At 34.6% G+C, this 22,220-nt stretch overlaps 1 protein-coding gene across 1 annotated transcript in view; it reads left to right on the top strand.

Moving 5' to 3' along the window:
* Positions 1–22,220, top strand: part of UBN2 (ubinuclein 2) — a 67,132-nt gene that overhangs the window by 13,049 nt on the left and 31,863 nt on the right. Inside the window, exons 4-8 of the mRNA XM_011359560.2 lie at positions 4,842–4,943; positions 9,201–9,338; positions 10,003–10,106; positions 11,708–12,209; positions 17,224–17,294. Coding sequence (XP_011357862.1) covers positions 4,842–4,943; positions 9,201–9,338; positions 10,003–10,106; positions 11,708–12,209; positions 17,224–17,294 — 917 coding nt within the window. The remainder of the gene's footprint in view (positions 1–4,841; positions 4,944–9,200; positions 9,339–10,002; positions 10,107–11,707; positions 12,210–17,223; positions 17,295–22,220) is intronic.

The raw sequence follows: 22,220 nt of genomic DNA, 5'->3' as shown, positions 1-22,220 counted from the left end.
GATCCTTTTCCGAGAGGCATTTTTGTCAGATTAATACAATTATAATTAAGTAAAGCTTTGGCGGTTTTATCATTGATAAGATTCACATTTACTTATTAGACTGGTTACTGCATGTATTAGATTATGGACTCGGAATGATTAGATTAGCAGCTATGTTTTCTGTGGTAACTACTGGTCACCTTGACTAGACTTAAATATTCCTAAATCTTTCCAATTATACATAAGTTATTTGTACTTCCGCATGTGTCTGATTGTGCCCATCACAACAGAACCTATTTGAGGTGGTGGTGGTGGTGGTGGTGGTGGTGGTTGTTGTTATTGTAGTTGTTTTAGTTTCCCCTTGGTAAATCTTACAGGCAGCTTGTTGTGCCTAGACAAAAGATATGTTAGGAAAGCAGAAAAATATCATCGCGATTTTAAGTAGAAAGCATCAAGGAGAAAAGGTTTAAAACTTGAGGTGAGCTGTGAAGGCGGGAAAATTCAGAGAGAATTCAAAGCTTATTCTGAATAAGGGGAAAGCATGAGGAAAGATAAACAGTGTGTTAGGGGAGCATAGACAGAGTGAATGGATCAAAGTGTTCAAGTTGGAAAATTATAAGAAAAATGTTGGAAAGGTAATTTGAGTCAACATGCAGAAAGCATTTTATTAATGCCATAATAAGAGTTTTGGATTTATTTTATAATAGGTATGATGCTACTGAAGAATTTTGAGCTGGGGAGTGATAGGAAATGGTAATTTAGAAATTTTAATTAGATGATATTGTATAGGATAAATGGAGGATTAATATGAGGGAGGAGAGGCTAATTAAAGCATTCATCACTTTTAAGAGAAAAACAATAGCCAGCATAGTGATGGCGAATGAAAGAAAGCTGTAGATGTGAATAAACATAGGAACAGAGGTTTGTGGGGGCAGAAAGTTAAAGTGGAAATAGTTGTGAGGGTTTTAAAAATCAGCATTATTGAAATATAATCGAAATAAAGTTTATCCATTTAAGTGTGCCAATTTGATGAGCTGACAAATGCACACTGTTCTGTAACCACTATACAATCATGACACAGAACAATTTCATCACTCCAGAAAATTCCCTTTTATTTACCTACAGATAATCCTCCCCCTCCAGCCTTGACCCTGGCGATCGCAGATCTATTTCCTGTCACTGTAGGTTTTGGGTGATTTTTTTTTTGCCTTTTCTAGAGTTTTCTTTAAATGGAATCTTACTGTCTTTTGTGTCTGGCTTCTTTCACTTAGCATAATGCTTCTGGAATTCATCTATGTGTTGAATGTATCAGTAGTTCTGCCTCTTCGTTGTTTCATGGTAATTCGTTGTGTGGATGTCCCACAGTTTGTTTATCTATTCACCAGATGATGGGCATTCATAGTTTCTAGTTTTGGGCTGCTATGAATAAAGTGCTCTGAATGTTAGAATACAAGTCATTTCTCTTGAGTAAATAAGGGTGGGATCATTAAGTCATGTGGTAGGTGTACCTTTGACTTGATAAGAAACTTTTCCAAAGTGACTGTATCATATTGCACCAGCCACATAGGAGAGTTTCAGCTGCTTCCCATTCTTGCTAGCATTTGGTATCATCAGCCTTTTTAAGTTTAGTGAATAATGAAATTTTAGTAAATAATGAAAATTTCTAAGTTTTAGTTTTTCCCCCATTTGTCAAATGTGAAATAATAGGTGGTTGTACTTAGTATAGGTGCTAATGCAAGGATAGCGCTCCATGAATGGTAGCTATCGTCATTGTCATGACTGGTACTGACATATAATTTTATGCCTTCATAACTCGTAACTTTTTTGTAAATCTTGACATTTTTTCTCTTCATAACTGATCGCCTCCCCAACTGTGTTCATTTCCCCCAACAGCAATAGTGGTTTTGTTAAACACTAATCTTGTCAGGTTACTCCCATGTTCTAATGCTGTCAGTGGCCTCCACTAGTGATTACTTCCACTCATCCTTGTCTGGGTGTGAAGATCTCCAAAGAGCCTTGATTAGGTTCTCTGTTAAAAAGGGTCTCAGGACCACCTATATTTTTCTTTCTACCATTTACTACTGTAATTATTTGTCAAATCTTTCTCCTCTCCACAATAATATAAACTCCATGAAGGCTGGCACTGGGTAGTCACTCAGTAAATTTGTTGAGAAGATTATCTTGTTTTAAGTTCCTTAAGGACAGGACTTTTCACACTTAAATTCCTTCTGACATTTAACACGTTGCTTTCTGTAGCATAAGTTCTTAACATAATTTTGAGTCTAAACGGGTTCAAAATAAGCTATATAACTTAGAATTATCAAATAAAATATGAAGTTTTAAAAATTATTTTAGGATATTTCTATTATGACAATACTTCATAGAACATTTGGAAAACATGGAAGAGGCAAACAAAGAAAATGTAAGAGATTGGCAAAATTTCATGGCAGATACTTTTCAGATTGCTTAGAGTTTTATTGGTATACTCTTAACTCCTATAACTAAATATATTTAGTATGTGACAGAGCTAGTTCTCTTCATTAGTTTTTGTCTGTGGGTTTTCACATTCTCCCTACAGCTCTTTCTCTTTTTTCAGTGAAACAATCCCTCATGTACTTAACCGCTTATACATGACTTTCTCAATAGAATAACTCCTATTCTAGAAATATCTCTTTCCTTCCTCTGACTTTTGATTCTCACTATAATTCTATAACCTACCTTAAAGGTAGCAGTTTATAGATCTGAAAAATGGAAAAAGTAAAGACAATTATGTGTTGCATTTATGCACACATATGTTGCGTGTATACGTGTGTGTCTACATATGTATGCTACACATTTGTCTGTATGTTTAAAGTTGCCAACTGGTATTTCTTGAGAAGGATTGTCCTTGTTCTGAGATTATGCCTTTAGTGGCCTTATTTAGCAAAATAAAATGGTTGCCACCCTGTGTTAGTCTCTAGAATTGTTTTTTGAAATTTACCTAACTTGTAAAATCTGAAAATATGGGAACTACTACTTTATCTCACACCATAATGACTCTGTTGGAGGGATGGTATAGTAGTTTTGTCCACTAAAAAGCATATAGTGGAGTCAGAGCTTATGGGGATTAAGATTTAAACATTTAATACAAACATAGCATTTAGTCAGAATTACTTTTGCAAATTACTTGTAAAGGGATGGCACCATGTTGGAGACACCTCTCAGTATAAGAAGCATAACCATTTTTTCCATCGAGCACTGGAAAAAGATCACTATTTCTTTGCTTAGAAATAAGGTGAAGCAGTTTGCTTTCATTTACGGACCGTGTTACACAAATATTACTCATCTTTCACCATTAGAATCACACTTTGCATTGAGAGAAATGTGCTGTGAGAATTGAAACCGAATGAGAAATTTATACCTTTCTGTAGGAATCACTCTGGCTTAGTGGTGGCATGTTGATAGGCAGAATTCTTAACACTATTTGTTTTCCCTCCTCTCTCTCAGCATCCTCTCCCTCAGCCCCACTCCACCCCCCCCCCAAAAAAATCAGGTGTTAGAGAGGTATTAGAAAGATGCTTAGAAAATATAGTTGAATTCGAGTGAATAAATTTGAATATTTAAAATGAGTCTTAGAAACTGAACTAAATACTCATTTTTGTAGTGCCACAGTAATTTTAGGCTTCCTGCTCACTGAAAAGACTTTTAACAAGCTTATAGTATATAATCTTCAGACTACATGTAACATTTTATATTTGAGATAGAGTGAGTTCTTTATATTGTAATTAGCCAGAGTTAAAAAACTTCATAAAGTGTGACATTAAAAGTAGAATTTATACTCAATGATTCTTTTTATTTTTGTTTTGTTGTTTTACTTTTTAAAATTTTTATTTAAAAAATTACAGACTCACAAGAAGCTACAAATATAGTACAGAGAGGTCTCTTATCTCCATCACCCAGTTTCTCCCAGTAGTAATATCTTTTACATTAGTTATCTGAACTAAGAAATTGACATTGGCACAATACAGTTAATAACTAGACTACAGAGCTTATTTGGATTTCACCAGCTTTTGCATGCACTTACATTTCATTTTCTTGTATGTCTATGTAAATAATTCTGTGACATTTAAAAAACACATATAGCTTGGATTTAAAGAAAAGTTGCAAAGATAATACAGAAAGTTCCTACGTAGTCCTTAACCACTCTCCCCTAGCACATCTTACATTTGTATAGTGCTTTTGTTACATCTCACAAACCAGCATTGGTACATTACTATTGATTAAATTCCACACTTTCTTCAGATTTTACCTGTTTTTCTCCTAATGTCCTTTTTTTAGTTCTTGGATCCCATCCAGATACCACATCACATTTAGTTATTATGTTGCCTTAGCTCTTCTATACTGTGACGGTTTTTCAAATTTTCCTTGTTTTTTGTAATTTTGATAACTTTGAGGAATACTGGTCAGTTATTTATAGAATGTCTGTTATTAGTTTGATGCTTTTCCATTGTGAACCTATAACTGGGGTTATAAGCTTTTGAGAGGAAGACCACACAGGTAAAGTACCATTTTTATCGCTTGTTATCAAGGGTTCATACTGTCAGCATGACTTATTACTGTCGATGTTGACCTTGATCACCTGGCTGAGGTAATGTCGCCCAGGTTTTCACTTTAAGGTTACGTTGGCTCCTCTTTTTTATACTCTGCTCTTTGGGAGCAAGTCCCCAAGCATAGTTTACATTCAGAGTGTCGGGGAACTTAAATTCAACCTGCTGGAGGGGGATTGTCACGAAAAATTATTTGAGATTCTTCCAACAGGTACTTTTTAACTTTACGGAAATAGCATGAGTACTGAATCAGTCTAACATATCTGTTCTTTGCAGGGTGGGAAACCCCGTAAACACCGGAAGGATCGACTACAAGATTTAATTGATATAGGCTTTGGCTATGATGAGACAGATCCATTTATTGATAACTCAGAGGCTGTGAGTAATGTATCTAATATAGCAGTAATTCTTTGTTTGGGATAGAAGTCAAGGGTAAAGTAAGTAAAATAGTTCAGTGAATGTTTTTACTAACCTCCCATTGATGTACATCTAAATTGTTTCTAGTTTTATGCACTTAAAAATAATTGAGCATCTCTATACATTTATCTTTGTGTACTTGAGTAAATATGTATATAAGATAATTATAGAGTGCAAATATATGTGTAGGATAAATTTCTAGCCATGGGATTTATTGATCAAAGGATATTTACATCTTGAATTTTTATTGATATTCCCAAACTTGGGCCAGATATATTTCGAAATGACTTCCAGATAAGAATCACATAATCTCGAAGATTGGAGCTACTGGGTTGAAGTTAATCTGGCAGACATGTTTAAAATGTACTGAAATTTTTTTATTGCTGCCAAGACGTATTACAATGGTGGGAATTAATTGCCAGCCTTTATCACCAGCCTGTTTTGATCAAGCCCTGCAGCTTTTCCCCTGGAATCCTCTTTTTCTTATAAAAGGAAGAGGAATTTAAGAGAGCAATGAAGGAGGGCATGTCATGTTTTGGGGTAGGTTAGGTATATGTTCTTACATTCTTCTCAGTGTACTAGAGTAATCTAAATGCTGGGATTATATCATCATCATCATGCAGAGATTATGTAGGACATACAGAAAGTGACACGAAAATGACTATTACCCACAAATTAGTATGTCTTTTTACTTGATGCTGTAGTGCTTGGTTGCATAGATGATGATGAGGCACATGGGGGTACGAGAGTGAACAAGAAGGACTTCCAGCGTGAGGCATACTGGATACCCTATCATACTTCTGAGTTATTTCTGTGTCCTGACATAAACTGGTTTACCATACCAGGCAGCCTGGTCTGTAGAAGTAAAATACTGACAATGCCTTTTAGAGTAGAGAGAGCTTCCTGTTACTGCAAAGGTTGTCAGCCAGTAGGTTAGAGTGTGGGGTATTTTCAAGAGTCATGACCTTGATTTAGAACTCAAGTCAAAAGTCCTAGATTCCAGACCTGACTGTTTCTAGTTTGCCATGGACCAGAAGCAGGTCTTTTAGCATCACCCACTTCTCTCTGCTATGATTGGCTTGTCTAGAAGAATTACTCTGAGATTCAGATAAGATAATGACATGCTGAAAAGCATAAAGCAAACATAAAGCATTAGGATTAATGTTAACTTGTATGTAAAGCAGATTTTGAATTCTAAGTAACCCAAGAAAGAACTTAGCCATATATAAATGTATGTTGCATGTACTGAGGCTTACATAAGTAGCATTTTTTAAATTAATAAACTTAATTTTTTCAGAGCAGTTTTAGGTTCACAGCAAAATTGAGCGGAAGGTACAGAGATATCCCATATACTCCCTGTCCCCACATGTGCAGTTTCCCCATTATCAGCACCCCCACCAGAGTGGTACATCAGCTACAGATGCTGAATCTGCATTGACACATCATCATCCAAAGTCCATAGTTTAGGGTTCTCTCCTGGTGTCCATTCTGTGGGTTTTAACAAATGTATAATGACAGGCTTGCACCATCGTCGTATCATACAGAATAGTTTCACTGCCCTAAAAAAATCTCTGTTCTGCCTGTTCATTTCTTTCTCCCTATCCCCTGGCAGTCACCAGTCCTTTTACTGTCAACTGTAGTTTTGCCTTTTCCGGAATCATATAGTTGATCATACAGTATGGAGCCTTTCAAATAGCATTTTAAATATCTTCTTTTGTATCATTCAGAATATTTGAATAATGTGTTTTCAAACTGACTTTTGCAACCCATACTTAGATTATATATCAATTTTAAAGGTGTAGACAACATTTTTAAAGAAAATGAAATAGAATAGAGTAGGAGCTGTCATAGTAAACCACTGGTAGATTATGTGATTTTGTGTGTGTGTGTGTGAATGTGTATGCATACATATGCACTGGGTTATGATGTATAATTATTTTCCACTTGGTTGTGGTGAAGAAAATTTGAAAGGCATTGCTTTAATAAATGAAGATAAATTTCATAGGTATAAGTTGCACAAAAATTACACAGTTAGTTATATTATAAGACAAGGTACATCACTGTTCTATAAGAGGAAATCGAACTAAAATTCAGGTTGTTTATTGACTTGTAAAATAATTTTGTATTGTCTTGAATGGATTATTTGGTTCTTTTATGAGATAATTCAGATATAAAACAGTTATGATCCAACCAAGTGATTTTCTGTTCTTTTCGTTGATTATATTGCCAGTCAGCTTTACTGTTCATGTATTATTTGATAGAGAGTGGATATAATCTGGTTATAATTAATTTTCAGAATCATGTGCTACTTACTAATATAAAGAACTGAAAATAAATGCTTTTGAAGCTTATTTGTAGTCTCATGCTTAAATGCTGCCAAATTTTAAAAAGACGGAAAGTGTTTTTTATTATTAATACATAATACCAGGCATGAGTTTTGTTTAGGTTGTCTCTTAAATTTCACTAGAACTTTGTGAAATATTTCTACTGTTTTACAACCCCAAAATATTGCTTTGCTCTCTGGGTCACAATAGCCAGTCATTGGCAAAAGACCTAAGTCCAGGTCTGCTGATTCTCAAGTTCAACCCTCCATTTGCCTCTTAACACATTCTACTTAAAAGGATAAGTTAAATATTCATAAAGAGTTTGTTCTACCAAAGAGTGTTCTGGGGAAGCTCAACAGAATACCGCAGAAGATATGTTGAGAATGTCCACATTGCTTGGTGACCTGGTGATTGAGGGTGTTTCTCACGTGAGAAGCTGCTTGATGTAGTGGGTGGGTGGGGAGCCAGCCAGGGACTCTGCCATAAACTAATAAAATTACTTGGCAAGGTTTTTGACCTCTCTGCATCTGGATTACACTTATAAAATGGGAAAATATTTGCCGCCTTTGACTCACAAGGGTATCAGGAAGACCAACTGAAATAATTTATGTGAAGAAACATCGAAAATGATAAAGCAGTATATAAGTATATGTAAGCAAAAAGTACAGGTGTATTTATCTTATCACAATTACACATTTTCAAATAATTACTAAAAAGTCTTTCCACTCTTGATCCTTTACTCCTCTTATCACTCCTTTACTAGCAGATAGATAGTACTAGACCCTTTCTGAAGGCCTTACCTATAGATTTGTATAATGGCCCATGAAGTGGAGCAACAAGGAGTTCATGCCTTTTCTTTTCTCACTTCATTTCTTTTTGATTCAATATGATTAAACCAGACATTGTTTTCTTCTTCCATTCTCATATAATTTAAAAGGATACAGATTAAAATTGCAACTTTCGTTCGTAGCCTTAATATTCTTATAGTAACTAGTACGTCATATGTATTTCTTGCCAATGGCAAAGAAATTTCTTTAAAAATCTGACTTTCTTAAAGACTAATTATATAATATGAAGGAACCCTTAAGTAGCGTTCTGGGGACCCCAGGTAGCAGGCATTTTGCTTCTATTAGGTAAATAGTTCCTTTTTTCTCTTCCACTCTAAACACCTTCATTTGTTTAAGATTGACCTTCATTTAACGGTTGTGTTTTGTCCATCTTTGTCAAGTGAGATAATGATAAACTTTAAAATCCAGGCTTAGAGGACATCAGTTTTAAGGACTATCCTAGGTTGAACCTTTCAGTCTGATTTAGGCCGTTTGAGTCTCTTGTGCGAAGCAAAGTGCTTAGCTCATTGCTGGCCCCAGTGTACGCTCACTCAACTGGGCATTTTTTTCTTCTTCCCTTTAAAACGCATAGATGCTATTTCTCTCTTAAACGTTTAAAAAAATTTAAAAGCTTAGAGCTAAGACTGAAGAAATACCTTTGTTATTCTTTATAATCTTATGAATAAAATTATGTATTGATATGGTAGGGATTAAATTTATTATTTGTCTGGATTTAGTCATCTATTTTTGTCTCAATTTCTTATCAGAATCATTTGTCATTAAGAACAGTAGCAGCAGTGATCCTTAAATTTTTCTCAGCAGATGGTATATTTAGAATTTGCTTCATTATTTTAGAAGTGCCTCTCTAATAGATACTCCATGATTACAGCTCCTTTTTATTCCAGATAGTAACTTCTAAATTTATTCCACAAGCATCCTCATTGCAGTCAGTTTTGCAGTTAGGATTTAAGGAAGATGGTGGCATGGTGATTGAATTCCTTTGACATATTTATAGAATTAAAGGTAATAAGCTATATCTGAAACCTTTTTTTTTTTTTTTAATCTAGTATGATGAATTAGTTCCTGCTTCTTTAACAACAAAATATGGAGGCTTTTATATCAACACTGGCACTCTTCAGTTTCGCCAAGCTTCAGATACTGAAGAAGATGATATTACAGACAACCAAAAGCACAAACCACCCAAAGTGAGTTTATTTAACATTGCAGCAGTAATGAGAGCATTCAGTTAATCAGGATATACTTTTTTGAATTTTACTTGTGCTTTTTACTGGAATATAAGGAAGATACCAGCCATTGTTAATGAGTCTATAGTTAGTTACATGCTTTAAAGTAGAATGTAGATATGGAGAAGTCGATATTTACATCATAACAAAATTCTGTTTTCTATTAAAACTTCTCTCTCTGTATGTGATCTAATAATCTACTATTTCTGGGATATGGTTCAGTTTCTATGGTTAAGATTTCATATAGAAATAACTATTAATAGCCATTACTTTTCCTAAGATGTTATTTATATAGCAAATTCTATGGAATATATATATATTATATTTGAAACACAGAGAGAGTGTCCTTAAGCTAAGTATTTTTTAAATGTGGTCCAAAGACATACTTATACCAGAATCATCAAAATGTTTGTTTAAAAAAATGCAGATTATATAAAGCCTTACCCCAGATAACTGAATCTAGACCAGGTACGGGAGTTCTCGTAGATTCCAAGAATCTGCATTTTTAACAAGCAAGTCTAATGCAGACTGATACTGAGAAACACTGCCCTGGATGCTGGCTTGCTAACATCAGAGAAAAGAATTGCTACTTAGATAAGCAATGCATCATTTTATCATTTTGCAGATTCCCAAAATAAAAGAAGATGATATTGAGATGAAGAAGCGGAAGCGGAAAGAGGAAGGGGAAAAGGAGAAGAAGCCGAGGAAGAAAGTACCCAAACAACTGGGGTATGTGAAATTAAACATAAGAGAGCTAGTATCATAGCATGACTAGCTCTCCTTTTAGAAAGATATATTTTGCATTAAATAATTCAGCTTAGCTGGGTCTAATTTAATACAGTTTTATAAATATCAGTGACATACTAACATATCTTAGTGATATTGTATTTATTAGTAAGTAGGCTTTTTCATCTGAGAGACTCACAGTATATTAGATCACATATACAAATTGGTTCATTTGGTATTTTCCTTGTTAAAACGTTTACCAACAAGAACCAGTTTGAAAAGATGGTTATAAATGTTGAACAAATCATTTAAATTTTTTTGTACTAAAACTAAATTTAGATATCTAGGCATCGAGAATTAGCAATAGTTTATGCGTAAACAATTTATGGTGGTTTTAATCTAAAAAAAAAAGTGATTTTATTTAGCCATCCTTAATACTTGTGACTTTAGCTAATGACATTACCTCTAAAAACCAAGTAGAATTTCTCAGAAACCTTAAGTAATAAGAATAAAATGTTTGTGCCATGTAGTCGTAAATTACCAATTGCCCTTGCCACTCTAAGGCTTTTTTTGAAAAACTAAGATACAGAAACTTATGAAAGGCCAGATATTCTTCCCTTCCTTAGCAGGGGAAGTGCATCTGAAATTTTGGCTATCAATATTGAAAAGGTTGATGTAGGGAGGTCTTTATCCCCTCCTGAGTATGAGATTATAGTGGCCCTTGAGTCATTAAGAAATTAGTAAGAAAAGGCATATATATTACTAACGGTTCTTTTAAATGTTCATTATTTATAAGTAACCTTCTTTGGGAAGAGAAACTCTAGGCAATGCCTTTTATTGAATTTATCATCTCATTTATAACTTATTTAGCAAATATTTATTAAGTACCAATGGTATACCAAGCACAGTAATTGAAACATTGGACTGCCTTCAGGGTACTCATAATCTTTTAGGCTCTCTAGTGTACATAGAAGCATATAAGCCATAGAATTTAGGAAAGATTTCCTATCTCTAATTGCCACCATGGCTGTTCCTAGAATAGAAAGTGAAAAATGATCAGAAGGTAGTAGCAGATTGAATAGGGTCTAGATAGATGACATGGTAATGGATGAAGGCTCACAGACTGACAAGAGGATTTTGTATTTCTTTGGCAGTTTGCAGCACAAGCCACTTGGGTTACAAGTTTGAAGGTGTACTATGTGGGCTTTTCTGGCTCTAAGACAACTCTGTTTTCAACAAAAGTACATTTCTTTACTTAGTTGATTCTTTAGGGGACAACTTTGTAGATGTGCTAAAGAATGTGAACATTCCAAAAAGAGTAAGTTAAGCCTAGTATATTTTAATAAACCTGAGCTACTACATTCAGTTTCATTACACTGTTAATTTTGTTCCTTTCATTTCTTCACTTGAATGCCCATTTACCTATCTACTTTTCTTAAGTGACAATCCAGATGATGATGAAGATGCTACTGTAAAAGTATAATTTAATAAGAAGTCAGCTCTCCCAGCTGTCAAATGATTTTTTCATAATCTGTGCCTGCTTATTGAGGGAGACTTTAATCTTTAAAATCATACATAGTCTGACTGATTTTTTTTCTTCACAGAGTTGTGGCTCTAAATTCACACAAGTCTGAAAAAAAGAAGAAACGTTATAAAGATCCTCTTTCTCTAGCTGCCATGTTACGAAAATTTGAGAAAGAGAAGGATGTGTTAGATAAGGATTCTAACCCCAAAGTCCCCATCAAAGTCCCAGTGAACTTAATGACCACCTCTCTGAATAAACCCCCATCTGCTGCTGCAGCATTGGGAAATGAGGTCTCAGACTTAAATCTGAACAATGCTGATCCGGACCTCCCCATTTTTGTTAGCACAAATGAACATGAACTGTTTCAGGAAGCTGAAAGTGCCCTAAAGATACTAGATGATATCGACTTTGACAGATTACTGGATGCTGCTTCTGATGGTAGCCCCCTCTCTGAGTCAGGGGGAGAGAATGGAAACACCACCCAGCCAACCTATGCCTCTCAGGTTATGCCCAAGGTGGTACCTGCACTCCCAGAGGGTCTGCCTGTCCTTCTTGAAAAACGTATTGAAGACCTCCGTGTAGTAAGTGGATTAATTCTCTTGTTTTTTATTTGCTACACAATTATAACAATTTTTTTTTAAGACAATAACCCATAATCCCAACACTCGAATTATCAACAAACTTTTAATTTTTCAGTCATTGGCTATATGCATGGCCTTTGTTTGTTTAGTATATTTACATATTTACTTAAGTATCATTCGTATATAATACTAGCTTCAGGTGTGCAATATAATCATTTGACATTTATATACCTTAATAAAATGTGATCACCACACTAAGTCTAGTAATCATCTGTCACTATGCAGTTATCACAGTATTGCTGACTGTACTCCCCTTCATTTTTTTTCCCGTCCCCCCTCCCCCTTCCTCCCTTCTGACAACCATCAGTTTGATCTATATTTCCGTGAGTCTCTTTTTGTTTTGTTTGTTCATTTGTTTTGTTTTGTTTTTTAGATTCCACATATAAGTGAAATCATAGGATATTTGTCTTTGTCTTGTTTCACTTAGCATAATACCCTCTATGTCCATCCCTTTTGTTGTAAATGGCAAGATTTCATTCTTTTTTATTGCTGAATAATATTCCATGTGTGTGTGTGTGTACATGGATGTGTGTATCACATCTTCTTTGTCATTCATCTATTGATGGACATCGAGGTTGCTTCCATATCTTACCTATTGCAAATAATGCTTCAATGAATATAGAGGTGCATATATCTTTTTAGTGTTTTGAATTTCTTCGGATAAATACCCAAAAGTAGAATCACTATGTGATATGGTAGTTCTATTTTCAGTTTTTTGAGGAATCTCCATACTGTTTTCCATAGTACCTGCACCAATTTGCAATCCCACCAACAGTGCATGAAGATTCTCTTTCTTCCACATCCTTGCCATCACTTGTTATTTGTTGACTTTTTAGTAATAGCCATTCTGACAGACGTGAGGTGGTATCACTGTGGTTTTGATTTGCCTTTCTCTGATGATTAGTGATGTTGAGCATCTTTTCATATGTCTGTTGGTTTTCTGTATGTCTTTTTTGGAGAAATGTCTATATCCTATGCCCATTTTTTGATCAGTTTGTTTATTTTTTATGTTACTGAGTTATAGGAGTTTCTTATGTATTTTAGATATTCATCTCTTATCAGCTATATCATTTGCGAATATATCCTTCTAGTCTCATTTGTTTATTTTTTCTTTTGTTTCCCTTGCTTGAGCAGACATATCAAAAAAGACACTACTAAGACGTATCAAAGAGTTTACTGCTTGTGTTTTCTTCTAGGAGTAGTCACTCTTCACTGTTATGTTGCTAGCTGTGGGTTTTGTCATATATAGCCTTTATTATATGCAGTAAGTTCCCTCTGTACTTACTTTTTTGAGAGTTTTCATCCTAAATGGATGTTGAATTTTGTCGAATGCTTTTTCTGCATCTATTGAGATGATCGTGTGATTTTTATCTTTTGTTTTGTTGATGTAGTGTATTGTGTTAATTGATTTGTAGATATTGAGCCTTCCTTCCATCCCTAGGACAAATCTCACTTGATATAATCTTTTTAATGTATTGTTGAATTTGGTTTGCTGATATTTTATTGAGAATTTTTGAATCTATGTTCATCAGAGATATTGGCCTATAATTTTCCTTTTTTGTTGCGTCTTTGGTTTTGGTATTAGTGTTATGGAGACTTTTAGAATGAGTTCAGAAACATTCCTTCCTCTTCAGTGTTTTGGAATAGCTTGAGAAGGATAGGTATTAATTTTTCTTACGTGTTTGGTAGAATTCACCTGTGAAGCTGTCTGCTCCGAGTCTTTTGTTTGTTGAGGGTTTTCTTTACTTTTTTTTTTTATTACAGCTTCAGTTTCGTTGCTAGTAGTCAGTCTGTTCAGATTTGCCATTTCTTCCTAATTCAATCTTGAAAGTTTGTATGTTTGTAGAAATTTATTCATTTCTTTTATGTTGTTCAATTTGTTGGTGTATAATTATTCATAGTGTTTTTTAATGATCCTTTGTATTTCTGTGATGTCAGTTGTAACCTTTCCTTTTTCATTTCTAATTTTATTTCTTGGGCTTTTTTTTTTTTTCCTTGATGAATCTGACTAAATGCTTGTCGATTTTGTTCATCCTTTCAAGGAACCAGCTCTTGGTTTTATTTATCTTTTCTGTTGTTGTTTTTTTTTAGACTCTATTTTGTTTATTTCTGCTCTGATCTTTATTATTTCCTTTCTTCTACTTTGGATTTTGTTCTTTCTAGGTATAACTTTAATAAAATTTAAGTTTTTATTTCAGGCATTTCTTATTTTTTGAGGTAGGCCTGTATAGCTATGAACTTTCATCTTAGAACTGCTTTTGCTGCATCCCATAAATTTGGGGAGTTGTATTTTCATTTTCATTTGTCTCAGGATATTTCTGGATTTCCTCCTTAATCCATTGGTTATTTAGTAGCATGTTTAGTCTCCACATGTTTATGTTTTTTCCAGTTTTCTTATAGTCAGTTTTTGGTTTCATACTATTGTGGTCAGAAAAATACTTGATATAATTTCAGCCTTCTTGAATTTGTTGAGACTTGTTCCATGGTCTAATATATGATCAGTCTTGGAGAATGTTTTATATGCACTTGAAAAAATGGTATACTCTGCAGTTTTTGGATTAAAAGTTCTATAAATGTCTTAATTTGATCTTACCTAATGTCATTAAGGTAATTTCCTTATTAATTTTCTGGCCAGATGATCATCCAATGATATAAGAGGGATATTAAAGTCCCCTACTATTATTCTATTGCTGTTAATTTCTTCCTTTAGGTTCATTAAGATATGCTTTGTATATTGAGGTGTTCCTATATTAGGTACACAGATACTTAAAATTATTGTATCTTCTTGGATTGACCCTTTTATCTTTATGTAATTTCTTCCTTTGTCTTTTTTTACAGTCTATGTTTCCAAGTCTATTTTGTATTATATAAGTATTGGTATACTAGTTTCCTTTTTGTTTCTATGTGCATGCAACATCTTTTTCTATCTCTTCACTTTCAGTCTGTGTGTGTCTTTCGATGCAAAGTGAGTCTCCCGTAGGCAGCATATCAGTGATGGGTCATGATTTTTAAGTCATTCAGCCACTTAGTCTTTTGATTGGATCTTTTAGTCCATTTACATTTAGAGTAATTATTGACACGTATGTACTTATTGCTGTTTGCTTAATTGTTTTTTGGTTGTTTTTTTTTTTTTAGTTCTCTGTTCCTTGATCTCTTTAATTTTGGTTTGCTTGTTTTCTTTAGTGTTTTGTTTGGGTTCTTTTCTCTTTATTTTTTGTGTAGTTTTTGTAATTTTTTTGGTTTGTGGTTACTACGAGGTTCACATATATCCATCTCTATAGCAGTCTATTTTAAGCTATAAGCTATTAAACACATTCTAAAAGCACTGCATTTATACTACCCCCTGCACAGTTTGTGTTTTGACAACATATTTCATATTTTTTCGTTCTGCAGATCTTGATTATTTATTATAGTTATAGTTAATTTTGCTACTTCTGTTTTTTAACCTTCACATTAGGTTTATAAGTGGCTGATTCACTGTAATAATTCTATATATTTGCCTTTACCTGTGAGATTTTTTTTCCTCTTTTATTTCTGGTTATAGCCTTTTCTTTTCTACATAGAAAAGACCCTTTAACATTTCTTGCAAAGCTGGTTTACTGGTGGTTAACTCCCTTCGTTTGTGCTTGTCTGGGAATCTGTTTCTCTCTCCCTCAATTCTGAATGATAACCTCACCGGGTATAATACTCTAGGTTGTGGTTTTATTTCTTTCAGGAAGTTATCAGTAAGAGGATTCATTTTACTTACTGATATCTATGAATTTTCCTTTTTTTTTTTTTTTTTAAATATGAAAGGTCCCCCCCCACTTTCAGTAAATGAAAATTCATCCTTGGCTAAAATGCTCATGTCTGATAAAGAGTTTCTTCTAGGTGCTCTTTTCTTATGTAACATCTTTCACTATTCAACTTCTTGACTTTTTTAATTCTCTTTCTTGAAGTTTAGTTTTCATTCTAGCTTTCTTCTATATTTCCTCTATATTTCTGCCCCTTACACATAGCCAATCTTTATCCTTTCTTAGAAATGCTGAGGCTTATCTCAGAAATTTTCCTCATCTGTTTACAGCATGTCAAATAACTCGGTAGATTGACAGAGTCGCATATGGCTGGCTCAGGTTATTGTATCAGGCCTCTTGATGTTTGACATCTGGTTGATCCCAAGATAAACTATCTTTTGTGATTTCCCCAGTAAAATTTGCTTATGGTTGAATGTCTTGGTTTGTAAATTCTTTGTTTCTTTCTGGTCAGCTGGTTAAGGTGACAGATGTGATGAAAATATTATCCTTAAACTCACTGATTTTTATTTATCTGTGATAATAGTTAGTATGTAATTAGATAGAACCCAACTGGCTGCAGTAAGCCAAGTGTCTTTGTACAGGGTGGCCATGTTGCACAGTTGAAGTCAGAAAGCTTCTGGTCTGAGCCCTGGATCCACCATTTACTAGCAGTGTGATTTTAGGTCATATTATGTAACCTCTGTAAGATTTAGGTTCCTTGTTTATAAAAATAGGGGCTATAATACCAGTATCATCAGCTGTTTTGTGTATTAAACATGGTCATGAAAATAAATTTTAACAGACACATTGTAGACAGTAATGTCTATAGAACGTTAGACATCTGCTTTCTCTTATCTTGACGATCACAGCAAAAATTAATAAACAAACCTGTGGATAGTCAAAATATATAAGAAACCCAAAGCACTAAAAAGTTGTTATGTATAATTTCGTGAATTTAGGAAGATTGAGAAAACTTAAATACAGACATAATGAGAAAGAAAAGAATATATACTAAGTTTGTTTCAGCACTTTTTAATTGACTACTTATACCAGGTACTATGAGAATAAAAAGTGAAGTAAATCATAACCCCATCCTCAAGGAGATTATTCTTTAGTGAATTGATAGGGAAACAAATAATGAGTTTATTGAGAGTTATATTGCCAATCTTATGTTTCTCTAGGCTGCCAAACTTTTTGATGAAGAAGGAAGGAAAAAATTCTTTACACAAGATATGAATAATATTCTTCTGGAGTAAGTAATTTTCTTCTTTGATTTAAAAAAAAATCTTAAAAATTATTTAAACGTTAAGAATTTATTTAAAATATCGCTGGTCTTCGAGATAAATACTGAGTGGTTGACTAGTCTCATGCATTAGCTCTTCCCATTTAGCTTCACAGCATGTATGATTAACATTTGTTCCTCTGCAAAATTATGCTTCTGCATATATTGGTTCTCCAGGACCCCTTATGATGATCAAAACTTCCAGTGTTACAATTGCCAGAGCAAGTAAGTACTGTACAAGTTGAATAGTATTCTAGATTTAAATGTATTTTTTGTCAACTTATATGAATATACCCTTCTGGGACAGTTTTGAGTGTTTGTATTAAATTCGATATAATTTTCTGTCTACTCTTCAGATTTGGGAAATATAATTCCATTGATGTCTAATGAAGTTAATTATAATACATACAAACGTTTATAGCCAAGTGGAAAGTATGTTTAATGAAGAAATCATGATTGTGGGGTAGGATGGAGTCCAGTGTGGAGAAGACAAAAGTTAGACTGGGAAGGAGAGGGTCAAGGCTGATATATGATATAGACTGTGTTTAAACTGTGATAATTTTCACTCTTAGTTTAGTTTGATGGTAATGAAGGTTCAGATTCTAAGATCGTGGTTTAATAAGATATATTTATAAACCTATTGACTTATAAATTTTAACTGTTAAAAAAATGGTGTATATAATTGGCTGCAAGCAGAACTGGGCAAAAAAGAAGTGATTCTGGGGAAAACAGCAAATTTTACTCTTCTGTGATAAAAATAATGTATTGGTGGTTTAGTAGCATCGTATAGAAACAGGAAAGCAGTGTTTCTAATATTATGATTTCTGCCTTTTAAATATATAATGGAGATGGTTTCTCATGAGATAAGAGAATGAATTGGATTGTTGGTTCTGATAACTATTTTAATTAATTGCAATCTCTCATTATCCTGGAGTACTTAAAATATGTTTTTGGTCCCCATAGACACATGAAACATTAACCTAGTATACTAGTGTGGTGAATTTCTTTTAGCCAGGGATTTTTATATTCCTTCTGTCACCTGAAAGCAAGGTGAATGCTTCCTGTCTGCACCAGCTCCTTTTACTTATCTCCCCTAAAACCCAGATCAGTAAACAAGGTGACCATGACTCATCAGCGCTGCCCCAGATTCCATCATCAGGGATCTGATTAGCTCTTCATTTTCTTTACATTTGAAAGCCCTAAGTTTACTAGATCAGGTCCTTTACCAGAGACTGAGACAAATTTTTTTTTTTTTTAATTTTATTCTTCTGTAAGTGGGAACGACTATTTTTTCCCTGGGAAAATCAAAAGACCTTTCTTGAGACATAACATCCCAAATAAACTATCAGCATTCTATTAACAGGTTCTCTGTTAATTCGTCCCATATGTATCTTAAAACAAATCCTCTAGTTTTTTGGAGCCCATCTATGTTTTATTTTAGAGAGTGTGCCTCTAATTCTATAAACCCTATTGTGCAGTTGAATTTTTTTCCTTTTAGTCATTTGCTAATGCCCTTGGCCTCTTTTTTTCCACTTTCTTAAACAAACCTCCCTTATTCCCTGGACAGAGTTGATCTTCAAAGGGCATATGGTACATGGTTATTTTGGATAGTTATTCCCATGAAATTATCCAGGTGTCCTGGCTCTGCCTCACCATTGCTGCCTTGTGCTGGGGAGGAAAAAAGATAAGTTGTTGGAAGGGAACACTTTTACTTTTTGCCTAATTGAATTCAGCCTGGATCAACACATATACAATACACTGGCTTGATCTCCTCCCCTATTTCTTCTTGTACCTCAAGGAGACATTGCTAATAAAATCTTTGGCATTCTTTACCTGTGATTTCAATTCAGCGTAATGGTTCTGTTCAACAAATGCTGTAGGCAGGTACTGCCAATCCTGTTGGGCACTTGTGATGAGACCTGTCTGCAGTCTCATTGTCAGATGCTCCTTTAAGGAGCTCATGAGTGAGTAGTGACTTTTGAATTTCAATACGAATAGACTTATCAATAAGTCTGTCTGTATCTGTCTGTTTCTTCCAAATAAAGGAAGGTTAACAAAGTGAAAGGGTTGATCCTATACCACAGCTTTTCCTTACTCTCTTGAGGGGTTAGAAAAATCCCGAACAACTCTCAACCACATGTTTCCAACCAAGTCTTTAGGGAACCCTAGAACTAGCCCATCTGAATAAAGTAGTTGTTCAGGGACAGGAGGGACAAGCACACGTCTTGTCTGTCATCAGTTAAAACGTCAATAGGCTTTTGAATTCTTGCTATAATATAACAGCTATTTGGATTTTGCGTTTGGGTTATTGCTCCCTAAGACTTTCTTAAATTAGTATTTTTTTGATGGTTGTATTATTTGGACAATATTGATAGGATACCTGGAATACGTGAGGAAAAATCAGGAAATTCAGTAGATTCCAGAATTCATTTGGAGTTAGAGCTTCTCTTTACTAGTGTTTTAAACTGAATAAGAAAAATATTTTGTTTTTTAAAAAAAGGAAGTTGATGGGTTATGAAGCTGTGTCATATATCACCTATAGGAAAATGGCTGTATTTGTAGAATACTGTGTGAAAATACCATAGTAGTTATCACTGAATATTCCTAAGCAGGAGAATCTTTTTTGCAAAGGTGGCCATTGCTTCAGCTTTGGATTCCCATGTTGCATTTCTTTGAAGCTTCTGCAGAGGCAAATGAGAGCCTTGCATAGAGAGGTATAAATGTGAGTTTCCAACATATTTACTCAACAGAACCCATGTTTGTTCTCTAGTGCATTAACAGCAGATGGTCCCAGTATATTTTCATTTATTTAGATCCTTTAGTGATCTCATGCTCAATTTATTATCAGAGTTTTGAGTCCCATCCATACTAACTTTCACGCATGGAAATCTGCTTTTGAAGAGATTTCACTTAAGAAGGAAAAGGAGCCTGATGGAAAGAAGGGGGCAGGGCTCAAGAACATTTACCACTTCAGGAGAACCTTTATTTCTCTGAGAAATAAATGGGAAAACATCTGAAATTCAAACTTTTGTTGCCATGTGTTTGTAGTTGTCGTGAGATACTTCTTAGATCTTAGAAGATTGGAATTCGTTAAAAAAAATTAAAGTAGATGTTTGAGGGACGTGTGCTTAAAATAGTCATGCACTGCTTAACAATGGGGATGCATTCTGAGAAATATGTTAAACAATTTCATCATTGTGCACATAGCATGGAGTGTACTACTGACATAGACCTAGACGGTGTAGCCTACTGCATGCCTAAGATACGTGGTACAGCCTATTGCTCATAGACTATAAACCTGTACTGCATATTACTGTACTGAATACTGTAGGCAGTTGTAACACAATGGTATTTTTGTATCTAAACAAAAGTACAGTAAAAAGATGGTATAAAACAGGAGTCCCTAACTCCTAGGCTGTGGACCAGTACCTGTCAGTGGTCTGTTAGGAACTGGGCTGCATAGCAGGAGGTGAGCAGCAGGTGAGCGAGCGAAGCTTCATCTGTATTTGCAGCCGCTCCCCAGCACTATTATCACCGCCTCAGCTCCACCTCAGATCATCAGGCATTAGATTCTCATAGGTGCACCAGTCCCTGGTACCAAAAAGGTTGGGGGCCACTGGAAAACATAATAAGTGGTACACCTGTATGAGGCACTTAACCTTCCATGGAACTTGCAGGACTGAAAGTTGCTCTGGGTGAGTCAGCGAATGAGTATGAGTGAATGTGAAGACCTAGGACATTACTGTACATTACTGTAGACTTTATGAACACTGTACACTTAGGCTACACTAAATTTGTAAAACAACATGATATTAAATGAAACACAAGAGAAAATTATGCAATCAAGAGACAAGGTAAACATGAAAAATATGGGACTGCTGCTGGTATAACACAGCATACTGTTTAATAGCAAACTTTTTATATAGGTAGAAAGAGTACACTCTAAAATAGCAATAAAAAACGTAGTATAGTAAATACATAAACCAGTAACAGCCGTTTATTTTTATTGTCAAGCATTATGTACTATACATAATTCTATGTGCTTCACTTTTACATGACTGGCAGTGCATTAGGTTTGTTTACACCACCATCACCACAAACCTGCGAGTAAGTAACATGATGGACTATGGCATTATGATGGCTGTGACATCTCTAGGTGACAGGAAATTTTCAGCTCCGTTATAATCTTAGGGGACCACCGTCATATATGTGGTCTGTCGTTGACCAAAACATCATTATGTGGCACATGACTGTGTACTCCTCTCAGATAGCAATTTTTATATATTTGTGATAGACCAATATAGTCAATAACCTCTAGAGTTAATACATTTCTCTAATTTTTACCTAATATTATTGGCTTAGGAGCAAGGAGTCAGCTCTTCTGTTACTAAGTTACCTCCCTCTTTGGAAACCAATGATTTGTAGGTCATTGAGTTAACCTTTCCTTACTTGAAATCTCTTACTACCTGGCGTCTATTTTATTTTCAGTTTCAACTAACCTTTAATAGTGGGACAAGCCTAAAAGCCTCCTACCTGGAATCTAGACTTTTAATAAAAATCTAACCACATACTGTTAACCTAACCAAATGTTTATACCCAGAACTCGTGACCGTGGTAATTGTTTTCCAGATGAACCTCTGCATTTGACCCCTGGTTCTTATAGATCTTAAATGTCTCCCCACCCCCAACCCCTGACCTTTTTTTTTAAATTGTGTTTGCCTTCTCTGCTACCGAGAATTTTCTATTGCCAATTCCAAGGAACATAGGTTTCCACATTTTGTTGTTTTTGAAATTGCACTGTGTCTTAGGAGTGACGGATACATTTGCTATAGCAGGGTTTCTTTCCTTCCCCAAAAGCTGTTAAATGAGTCTTTGGATACATCTTATATTAGAGAA

Source organism: Pteropus vampyrus, unplaced genomic scaffold (genome assembly GCF_000151845.1).
Source record: "Pteropus vampyrus isolate Shadow unplaced genomic scaffold, Pvam_2.0 Scaffold48, whole genome shotgun sequence".
Classification (NCBI taxonomy): domain Eukaryota; kingdom Metazoa; phylum Chordata; class Mammalia; order Chiroptera; family Pteropodidae; genus Pteropus; species Pteropus vampyrus.
The sequence above is the reverse complement of the archived record's forward strand: the minus strand, read 5'-3'. Positions and strand labels throughout refer to the sequence as shown.